Source organism: Melospiza georgiana, chromosome 9, assembly GCF_028018845.1.
Source record: "Melospiza georgiana isolate bMelGeo1 chromosome 9, bMelGeo1.pri, whole genome shotgun sequence".
In the NCBI taxonomy this organism is placed as follows: Eukaryota; Metazoa; Chordata; class Aves; order Passeriformes; family Passerellidae; genus Melospiza; species Melospiza georgiana.
The window spans coordinates 1,037,405-1,048,967 of record NC_080438.1 but is presented as its reverse complement, the minus strand read 5'-3'; the positions used below and the strand labels follow the sequence as shown (position 1 = coordinate 1,048,967).

General features: G+C 40.4%; 1 protein-coding gene across 1 annotated transcript; it reads left to right on the top strand.

Annotated features, from left to right (window-relative positions):
• The first annotated feature begins 3,751 nt into the window (after window positions 1-3,751).
• Window positions 3,752-11,164, top strand: RGS13 (regulator of G protein signaling 13). Its single transcript, XM_058030357.1, is given in 5 exon segments — window positions 3,752-3,774; window positions 4,144-4,224; window positions 6,759-6,820; window positions 8,068-8,234; window positions 10,967-11,164. Coding segments are annotated over 4 exon segments (504 nt in total). The 5' UTR covers window positions 3,752-3,774; window positions 4,144-4,147.
• Window positions 11,165-11,563: the final 399 nt, after the last annotated feature.

Genomic DNA, 11,563 nt, shown 5'->3' with positions numbered 1-11,563 from the left:
CCAAAATCCTGTGTAAAGTTGCAATGAATACAGAAGGGGATTTAATGAAATGGCAATCAATAGAAAATAGATCACAGTGATATTTGCCCTTCCCTAAGGACAGGCCAAGGTCTCTCAAGGTGATGCTGCCCTGCTCTGCCACCAGGTTCTGCTGGAGGAGAGCACACCACGCACATTTCCTCCCCAGCAGAACCAGTGCTGTGGGAAAAGGGATGCACATCTCACACACAAAGCTCACCAGTAGGGTGAGCTGCAATAAAATAAATGAGTGTACTGCATTGTTGGAGGCTCAACCTCAGCTGAGTTCCTCAGTTTACGTTCCAGTCCTACACCGCTCATGCTCTGCCTTGGAGGCTCTGTAAGAGGAAAAAAAGGAGAGCAAAACGTAGACGTGTCCCAACTGAAAATGAAGCCATAACCTGGGCAACAGCTATAAGAAAAATGACAGAGGACCTCACATAAGTTTAAAAAGTTTCAACATTCCTTAGATGCTGTGGGGCAGCAGGTTGGCCAGGTAGGAGCACACAAAAGCCTGACACTGATGGGTCTGAGCAGAAAAAGGTTCTCCCAGAGCACTCCAAAGTGCTGTCATAATGCTGCCTCTAAGAAGAAAGCTGGTTTCAGTGCAAGGGTATTCATGCTCTTTGTCTCATTTCAACATGGACTGCAGATTTCATAAAAAGAACTTTGATAAAAAAATGGAAAACATTGGTCACAGGACTTGGACAATACATGCAAGATTTCAATGAAGTAAAGATTTCAGCTTCATGTCATTAGAGCTTGACATCAGTAGAGATGTCAAGATAATTTCAGTGTAAACAGGCTCTTCTATCAGTGGAGCATAGGAGCCCAAAGGAGCTTTTTCTGACGGAAACCACAGCCAATGTTTGCCTGTCATATGTATAAAAGAGGAGTCAGGCACTATTATGAGCAGCACAGACATGGAGAGTGGGTACTAAAACCATCCACCCTAAGAAAATAACAAAACAAAAAAGCAGGTCAAGGAATTTGGAGAGCTACCCCGGCAAATGCAACTACTAAATTAAGCTTTTCAATCAAAAGAAACGACCCAAAAGAAATTTCTGTAAGTATGAGATTTTGCACTTTGGAATATTATCAGGAAAATGTAGCATAGGTAGGGGAACACCTGTTTTTTCTCTCGGCATGTAAAGTTCTCAGCATGGCAAAGGCATTCATGTTAGAAATGTTTCTGATGTATACCCAGATTTAGCCCTATATAGGTGGATATTCTGTGTAATAGTTAGTGCAAAATAATCTGAATAACTGGTGAGGCTGCACCTGGAGTGCTGTGTCCAGCTCTGGCCCCTCAGTTTGGGAAGGACGTGGAGACGCTGGAGCAGCAGGGCTGGGGATGAGCTTGGAACACAAGCGCTGCAAGGAACCACTGAGAGAGCAGGGGCTGTTTAGCCTGGAGAAAAAGGAGACTCAGAGGTGGCCTTACCACTCCGTACAGCTTCCTGAAAGGAGGTTGTGGACAGGTGGGGTTGGTCTCTTTCTCCAGGCAGCACTGACAGAACCAGAGGACACAGTCTAAAGCTGCATCAATGGAAAGATAGGTTGGATATTAGGAAAAAGTTTTCCGTGGAAGGAGTTAAAAGTTCTGGAATGGCCTGCCCAGGGAGGTGGTGGAGCCACCATCCCTGGAGGTGTTTAACAGAGTCTGGATGTGGCACAGTGTGCCAGGGTTTAGTTGAGGTGTTGGGGGCTGGGTTGGGCTTGATGATCTTGAAGGTCTCATCCAACCTGGTCATGCTGTGAATTCTGTGTGAACTCTACACGGGCAATCAGTTAGAACTTTTATATAGCAGCATCTCTCTGATGAAAGTTATGCTGTGCACTAAAAGCTGTGGCATTTAGTAGTTGACAGACTCATTGGCACAGAACAAGGGTGCTCAGAAATCAAAATGTGCATTGTAATTTGAAAGGTAAATAGATTTTTTCTTTTAACACACCAAATCAGTTTTCCTGATATTTCTCAAATATAAAATATAAAAACAGTTAAACAGTCATTTCCAGATCAGCACTGCTTATATCTTTTACAGACATGAATAACTCCAGCACTTAGGTTAATTTATCATCAGTCAGGCAATTCCTTCTGCAAAAGAGTTGTAAGCCACGTGGCTTTTTGTTTGATTACCAGTCCTGCAGGCAACACACAGCTCCTACACATTAAAGAGCTTGTGGCCTTGTTGCAATAGTATCTTAGAACAAGCAAAGAGAAAGGACACCACGTTTCATAAACATTGGGTGAGAAGAGTTCCACCGTCTGAGTCAAGTTATGTGAACACTGCGAAGCTGTAAGGAGTAGTTGAGATGCAATTTACCATTTACAACAGATAAACTAGCACCCTGCTCCGGGGTGTCATGTAGCTTTTGTACTGCTCCTGTCTTGTTCTAGGGTTAAGATCATTGTCAGCAAAAACACAGTGTCAGACTAATGAAACATAGACTATGGCTCAGTGGAAAGATGGTCCAAATCAGCACTGGAAAAGATAAAATCAGCGTGCTCTCTTCATTGGTCTATTAGGGAATGAGTCTGACTAAAAAAGAAGAGAGAACCACAAAGCCCTGGATGTGTATGCTTGGAAAATGTGTGTTCTCAACAAGTTTAAAGCTTCTAACTCAAATTAAAATGGCTCCTCAGAACAATAGCATCTCCTTACACAAAAATCACTTTGTGCAGCCATCACTTGGTGAAAAAATTAATAATTGTCCCTTCAAATTCAGACGGAAGTAGCTGAACTAGGTTACTTAATATTGCTTCATCTAATATTTCTTGAGAATCTCTGTACAGTAAGAAGCCTGTATTAATTTCTCCGGATTTCAAAAAAACCACAAAGGCTGCATTTCATTTACATCTCAGTGGATAGAAGATGAATGATTGCAACGTGGAAACTCCCAAAACAGAGGGCATTGGACAATATAGCCTAAAATAAGGTGATAAATAATAACCATATACCAGAATTCAATGCATAATTTCATCTTAAATATGGAATATTGTGTAGTTTTAGGCAGTTACTTCTAGGCAGAGGGTGAGATGTGTAAATTCTAGTGGAACAATTTAAAAGCCACGGAGACCTAGCAGAGAACATAGCTGAGATAATTCTGAAGCAGGCAGCAGCTACAGGGCTGCAGAGAATGTGAGCAGGAGTTGCAATGCAGGAGTTGGGCAAAGTTATGACATTTCAATACCCTGCAGGAAATGTACTAGGCAAGACCCTCATTTGATATAAAACTGAATATAGACCTCAGGGAAACACGGAAAACAATACTAAAGGCAAAGGAAATATTTCACAGCTTCAGAAAGCTGGGAGATAGAACCTTGTCCTGTGTTTTGCTGTGTGCTTCATTTGGAAGGAAAAAATTGGTCATAGTTATAATATGTGCCAGTCAACCCCAAATCTGAAAAAAACTCCAAGTTTAAATAAATAAGGCTATTTTGATTTCAGGCAGGCCTATACAAACTTACAGTCCAATGTAAATTCAGCATTTGGCATTGTTTAAAAGCCAAAGGAGAAGCACTAAACATACCCCATGTCACAACAGATTTTTTTCATTTTGTCTTTTTTAGACAAACATTTACAACTGCCTCATCCTAATAAACTACACCCTCTCTTATGGATATCATATCTATATAAAGGCAAGTTTTATATTACTTTTATTGACTTTGAAATACATGTTGGACAAATATCAATGTTAATCTCAGACACTTAACAATTTATTCAGCATTGTCCAGTTTACATTGAGCTCTGATCTTTGATCCTGATCACCCTGAGCTTTCAGGGAAAAAAAAAAAGACTTCTAGTTTCATTCTGCTTTGGGTCAGGCTCAACCTTCAATCCCCTTTCATAACTGGAGAAGCAAAGAGGGAAAATTATTAACATTTCTATTTTTCCCCAAAAGACATCCACTGGACGGCCTGGTAATTTGCCCTTTTTTTTTTTAAGTTCTCATCTTACAAAATATATTTTTGTCAAACGCTTCAGAAATGACTCATAGATAAAGATCAGATGTACAAAATAAGAATACTGCTAGAACTGATTGCGCTGCTGTATGTAAAAATTATAAGTTTTTATTTAAGAAAGCCGCAGCTCAGCAGAGCAGATTCAAAACTCACAAATTTTCCATGTTTAGGAGAATGAGTGCAAATACTTGCTGGCTTTGCAAGATATTCAAACCAGAAGAAAATGGGATCAGTTCTAAGTAAGTAAGGATAAGAATCTTATGTTCTGCAGTCCACCCAGCTGAGTAGGAGAAACAAACGCCTCAAAATTCACAGTGGAGATTTTCATTGTAAGCTTAGGATCGTGCAGAAGAGGGCAGCCCCTTCACAGCTGCCCCGGCCAAGCAGCTTCTGGCAGCCCCTTCCTCAGCAGCACACTGGCATATCCCACCGGGAACTCCCTTAGTGTTACACAGGCACAGCCCAAACTCACCTCCGGATTAAGCCCAGATTTGGACCTGGGAGGAATTAGAAAGCCAAATATTTGGTCCATCTTTTAAAAGAATCCAGGCTGTTGGCAAAGGCTGAATATTCATGCAGAGCATAGGAGACATGGCCAAGTGGCTCCTGCAAGTCCTCGGGTGCCACCAGGCTCTGTGGGGGCCAAGCACTGCCAGGAACCTGGGGGACGTGTCCCATTGGGGTGGTGGAGTGCTGCCATCCAAAATGCCTTCTGCTGGAATGGGATCAGACGCAGAAGTGATTTATTGACACACATCCCCCACGGCAATACTGAGGAGCGCCCGACGATCCCTGAAACTGCCATTCGGGTGAAGTCAGGAGTAGAAATCCAGACAGTGTTTCCAGCTACTGGATGAGGATTTCTGCACCATGGTGGTGAGGGGAGCCACTCACAGTGGAGGGTGTAGGATAAGTGAGAAATAGCTCCCACAGGACACTACAATTTCAGTTTTTGAGTCCCAGCTAGAAAGCCTTAGTTATTTTTGGAGAGGGGTTTTTTTTCAGTGTAATAGATGTGCTTCATCAAATCCAATCATATTGCAAATCAGTGCAGCAAGACATTTACTATCAGAACAACTGCTACTGAAAGGGCATTAATACAGATCATCATAACCTATTTCCTTGCTGTCCTTCATATTTTCCTGATTGTTAAAGGAAAGTAAAAAGATAAAAAGGTTTTCCTCTGTGTCAGCTGCTCCATCAGGCAGGGTTTTTTTCTGCTTCACAGATTAATGCATAAGACAAATAATCAGAAATGGAAATAAGATGGCTCCCCTGATGATGTTCAGTGAGACAGACAAGATTGTCACTCATTGTATACAAGTGTTGTTGCTGACAGGTGAAAAATTATCTGCATCAGGAAAAGCAAATATGACTCAGAAGTAGTTTGTAAGGTGAAAAAAAAAAATCATTCAAAGATCTAGAGATTCTCACTCCCCATAACCACATGCTTTATGAGTTTTTACAGAGAGAAGGCTAGAAAAGAACAAGAACGAAAAAAAATCTTTTAGCAGCAAGAGTTACTAGAGAGTTACTGACACCACAGTTCAATAGTGGTAGTATTTCTCTTACTCTATATTTCTTTGACTATGTCAAACTCATCACAAGCCTGAGAAAATAATCACCTAGTCATGTACTTTTTCAGAGGAAGAGGGAATTGGATCAAGTTATAAATAAATTATAAATCATTACCAATTAAAAAAGCTACAGAGCAGGTAATGGATGTTCTGCAGCAGAAATCTATAAAGCATCACGCAGCACTCATAGTAAAGCCAATTTTGATTAAAATTTTAAAAAGCCCTGTGATACTAAACAGTTGTAGACAAAATTACAGCTGCTATGAAAAGCAAATACTCAATGAGAGGGGACCATACTCCAAATTTGGCTGAGGCATCATGGAAAGCACCCACTGGAATACATCCCCTGTCCTTTCTTTTCCTAACATAAGTATAAGCATCTCTTCCAAGTTACCAGCATTGGTGTCCTAAAACTTCAATGCTTGAAAATATGTTGGTGTAAATGGAACTACATGCACTCAAATGGAGATACGGCCTTCAAACATTTGTTTTTCCTTAAATTGTTTAGTCTCTCACCTCACTACATCCATGCTCTTTCCTAGAATCAGGCATGAGACTCCCACAAGCTTATGAATTTACTGTTTAAGAATAGCAAACATGAAAGTAAAATCTGACTCTGGCCACTTCCAAGGGCTGTGCAGGTTAGTAATGATGTGTCACACTGCATTGTAAACAACTGGTGAGAGATGGAAGTCTCTTCCAGCTAAGATTGCATTAACCTTTCATTATTTACCTTATTCTTGGACCTTATATTAAGCTCTCAGATGGTAAGTCAACTTTGATGTTAAAGGCCTTGAAATACTACAATAAGATCTTGTGCCCCCAAAGACTTGGCTACTAAATACAAACATCAATATTTCCTGAATTCTATGATGATTTCTGTCTCCAAAGAAGTTGCTGTCTAGAAAGGCAGTACTTTCCTTGTGTTTCTCCTAAGCACAGTTTAAATAAGTGAATGACATCTCTAGAGGAATTACATGGAGCACCTTGAAATGGAACTGCATTTGTTACAGCAAGAAAAATATTTGTCTCGACATAGTAAGCACAAGAACTAGAAGATGCAAGAAAGCCTTTTAAAGTGTAAGATTCATAAACCTCATATTTAAATTAGGGAACAGATTTTCAACAAGGTTATTAGATTTTTTATACTTTGAGCCACGGCTAACCCTGCAATAATCACCTCCTTTTTTCTAAAGGGTGTCTTTGGAGGAAGTGCTACAGTGGTCCCAGTCTTTTCAAAACCTGGTAACAAGCAAATGTAAGTAATTGCATGTTTGTGTCCCAGACGGATGGCTGAGAAAAGTTCCCACAAAGCAAAATCTGTAACTCATGCTGCATAATATATGCTGCCTTATACACAACTAATGAAAAACAACTTTGTGACATGCCTAGCACGCATCAGACTGGAAATAAACATAGCATGCTGCAAATGCTTTCCCAAACTTGCCATTTCTGCAATCGTGTAATTTCTGTACAGACACATAATGAGAGCATGGTTTGTCTGCCACATCCCCACTTAGAGTACTGGATAGCACCTTATATTAGCAGAAAAGTGACAAAGTTCACTTGGGAAACCCTGCATACACCAAAGAGACCAGATAATGGCATATCTATTCAGGGAAATGCCATGGAAGGCAGGTCCAATATTCAGAGATGGAAAGAACTGTAGATCCAGCAGGAATTCTGAACTTTCCCACTCCATCCCCCTCTGCTTCATATGGAGCTCGGAGCTCTCCCAGATTTCTCGTATGGGCAGCATTCCTGAACATCGCTGCTGAATTTCATTTTTTAAAATAGTGATGAAAAAGTCGCAGCAAAAGCCTCTAAAAATTACTCCTGAGGACTGGCATTATTGTATTTTACTGTAGAAAAATTACAGAGCTAGAAGATTACCAGCATTTTTAACTGAAACGATTTTGCTGTTAAAATCTTAAACAACCTCATATGTTACAGCACAGGGAGAAACTCCTCAACAGAAAACTGTTCAAAGAGACAAACTGACAGCAGGAGCAGCAGGCACACATGTGATGACCCCCTCTGCCAGATGACAGGCTGTGCTCAATATCTTCAGAAATTTGAAAGGCCAGAATGCTGCACCAGCAACAAAGTTTGCTTTAAATAAAACACCTTGAGATTCCAGCAGTAATCAGAATGCTGTCCTTCTTAAAATGCCTCCTTCACTGCACCTGAAAACACTACTCATTGAATTTTAATTAATTTAAAAGCTTTATGACACCAAAAATGGAAAGGTGGACTCACATAAAAAGCCAAGTACTCTAAACCAAGTGGATTTGCAGTTCTTCGGGAAATGTAGGCATTGCGTTTGCCTACCTTAGATTTACTGTGGGATCAGATTTACTAGGGAGCCCTGCATGTGCAGGAAAATGCAAGGTTGAAGTGTAGGGCCAAGGCACTACTTTTTAAGTGTCCCTATTACCTCCAAAGCACTCTAAAGGTAATGCATGTAGGCAGGCAGTATAAATTTGGCTTCTGAAATATTTACAGATGTGCCCATAATCTAAAAGACTTACTTGAAGACAGAACACAGTGATGAAAACACAGAATTCTGGCTTGTCTGTGAAGCTTATAAGAAGATAAAATAACAGAGGAAAAGGATTTCCATGGCCAGGAAGCTCTTTATGAGTTACATCCAACCTCAGTCTCCCAAAGAGGTTACTACAAGATCACGAGCTCTTTATTTCATAGAAATGCCTGAAGTGTCACACAGCAGACCAACAAGAAATGCCTAGTTCCTCTTACACCAAAGGGAGGGAAAACTTGTGTCCACCCTCCCCTCAAACTCTTTTCCACACAGAATTTTAATATTTGAATCCACACCTCACCTGCAGGCAAATATTTCAACTACATCCACCAAGAACACAAGCAAAATGCACGACTCAGTTAAGAACCAAATTAATGGATCTCTTTTCTTTTTAACACCAAATCCAGAGGCCATTGATATCACTTCAGTATATTTTGGATTATCCCATTGCTACATATATCTATATCTATCTATATATCTATATCTCAGTCTGGTCTTTGCAAGAGTAAATATAACTGAGAAAAGTAAAACACTCTGCCCAATGCTGTCCCCTTTTGCAAAATGGGTGAAGAGAAAGATTCCAAGACACATTACTTTTTTTTTTCTTTTTTTTTTTTTTTTCAGAAAACAGCAAATTTGTATGTAAAGTATCTGGGTATTTTCCTCTGACAAACGGCTATAGAAAAAAGTCATTCCTGCTCAGTCAAACATGCTCTACGACCTTTAAACATTCCTGCTTATTACCCTCCTTGCAAAACTAAGCCAACATTGGCTTTTACTGCCACTGCCTCTGGCAGGCTGACATAACTAAAAAATCATGCTACATTGTTTTCTGGTTTATGTGTAACAATAAAATTATTATAGAGTCTCAAAATGCAGCCTCCCTGCTGGCACTGGAGGAGAAGCCAAACCCAAATCAGTTGGATTTCCAAATGTTGGCTGAGAGCAGTTGCTGCTTTAAATGACTAAACCACTCCCTCTAATCCAAATCTTGAGAAAATTTTCAAGTTCCCTCTGTTGGCTTTAAGTGCTAAGTGGCAAAACAATGCATTCTTGTCCTTTTTTCTCAGTATTTTTTTAGTATGTGTAGCTATAGGGAACTCAGCAACACAGTTGCACTTACAAAAGAGAAATGTCAATACTGCCAACCCCAAATTCATTAATCAACTATAAGGGCTTAAATCAGGACAGTTATAAATAAGCTGTGTAATTTTTTCTAAAATAGTGTGTATTTGAATATTTCTATTGGCTGTCTAGGTTTCTAGAGCTTCAGGACTGCACAATTTCCCATTTTCTTGATATTCGCTATTAACACAAAAACTATGTACCACTCTAAAAACTACATGCTCATGAGGATATGAAACACAGTTTATATTCAAATTATGGCAGCATTTAAAAAGGGGCCACTCAAATGACACCTCTGGAAGAGGAAGATCTCAACCCATGAAAGACATCAGCACCAACCAAATCTTTAGAGGTCTCCTCTCCATGCTAACAGACAAGGCCAAACTGAACACAACCAATAGAACTCATCATAAGCCGATGGACTTTCAAAGGGTTCCTTTTATCTGGTGTTTATGTTGACCACTAGACCTTTCTGCTGTTACACACCTGCAGAGCTTCAATTTATTTGCTACAAACCATGAATTGCAGCAGGAAAACTCTAGGAATGGAAACTTTTCCCAAACAAGGTTGATATATGTCTTGGTTTGGAAAGACAGGTGCCTGCTAAGGAAGGCAGGAGCCTCCCCTGAAATGGAGAATGTAAACCCTCCACAGCCCTCCGAATTGCTATAAATTTTAAATTAAGGGGTTCTCAGGCAAAAATATGGGAGCAAGAAATAACAGTTTTTTAATAGGGAAAAGGAAAAAAAATAAAAGCATAAAATAAACAGTGCAGTACACTAGAACAACACTGACAGAGTCAGAACCCAGCCTGACACCCTGTGGGTCAGGGTGTTGGCAGCAGTCCCATTGGAATTGTGGCTCAGCCCTCCTGCAGTGTCAGGGGTGGTTCTGTTGGAGCAGGGATCCTGCAGGGAAGGATGGATTCTTCCTCTGAAGATCCAGTGGAAAAAGAGGCAGCTGCTGTTCCTCTGGGGAATCCCATGGAGAAAGACATGCTGGTGTCTCAAAACCTCTGGATTATATCTGGGTAGCAATGCTTGAAACCTCAGATTGTATCCAGGTAGGAATGCTTGGCTTCTCCCTCTGGGCTCACATCTCCCAATGGGATGCTGTAGTTCTTATCAGCCATGCAGTGACATTCAATAGTCTGTTATCAGCAATGTCCCCTCCCAGGGAGGTGTGACTGTGGTCACTCAAAGAGAGAGATAAGGCAAACTGCCCACTTGACAAAGGTAATCTGCCATACAGATGGGAATGGAAAACATCTTGCATTGCAATCTTCAGCAATATATAAGCATAATTTTATCTCAGGCCATAACTATAAGCGCAATTTTATCTCAGGCCATAAAAGGCTTTTAGCATTTTTTTTTTTTCCATCAGTACTCTGCACCTCCAGGCACTTGGACTCATCAGTTTTTTTCTGGAACCTAACTGTAGCTGTAGGAACAATTCTTAGCAGAAGAAAGCAGGTTTGGATACCAGCAATTTTCAGCTGCTCCTTCCACTGCAGCCACTCCATCCAAACCATGTTGACAGGACAATTCCTGTCTGGATTGTCCCTGTTCTCTTATTCTTCCTAGGAGTAGTGAGCAAACCAAACTCATCCTGCTAAACTCCCTCACATTTGGAGCCATATTCTGCATACAGGCCCAGCAGCACAGACTCCACCCCTGCTCTCAACCTCCATTAACCACAGTAGTCAGGACTGAACTGGCCTTCTTGCTTTTGTTTCAGACAAACATGGACAGTCCTGCTAGGAAACCAATTATGAGGAATGTTCAAGAGCCAACACAGTCCTGCTTTGATGGAGAGCAGAGAATACTCTACAGGCATATGGAAAGAGATTCCTACCCCTGATTGCTTGAATCACAGTTCTACCAAAAGCTCAAACACAGTCTTCAAACTAATGGCAACAATTCAATGGGGAATTGAAGAGACTGGTTGAAAATGTAAAAGGTTTCTTCTGGCACCCACGTGTTTAAGGTTTAAAGAAGACAGCAGAAATCAGGCAGCAGAGGAATTCTATTATTAAATTGTTCTGTTGATGTTAGAATTCACAAGGCACTATCTTCCCCCTACCCAAGGAAGTCTCCTTGTTTTGTTTTCCTCACCCCACAATAAAATCCTAAAAACTGGGGTTTAGGGAAAACTGAAAATATTTTTTTAAAAGCATTTTGCTGTTGGGAAATAAATGTTTATTTGACTATGCATTAAAGGAGAAAAAACATCTGCATTGCTGCATTTGTTGCTGTTTTAGTCTTACAGTTTTTCAAAGTAAAAGGATAAATATAAAATACAGCTGTTTGTCTAAACTATGGAGTATAGTATTCA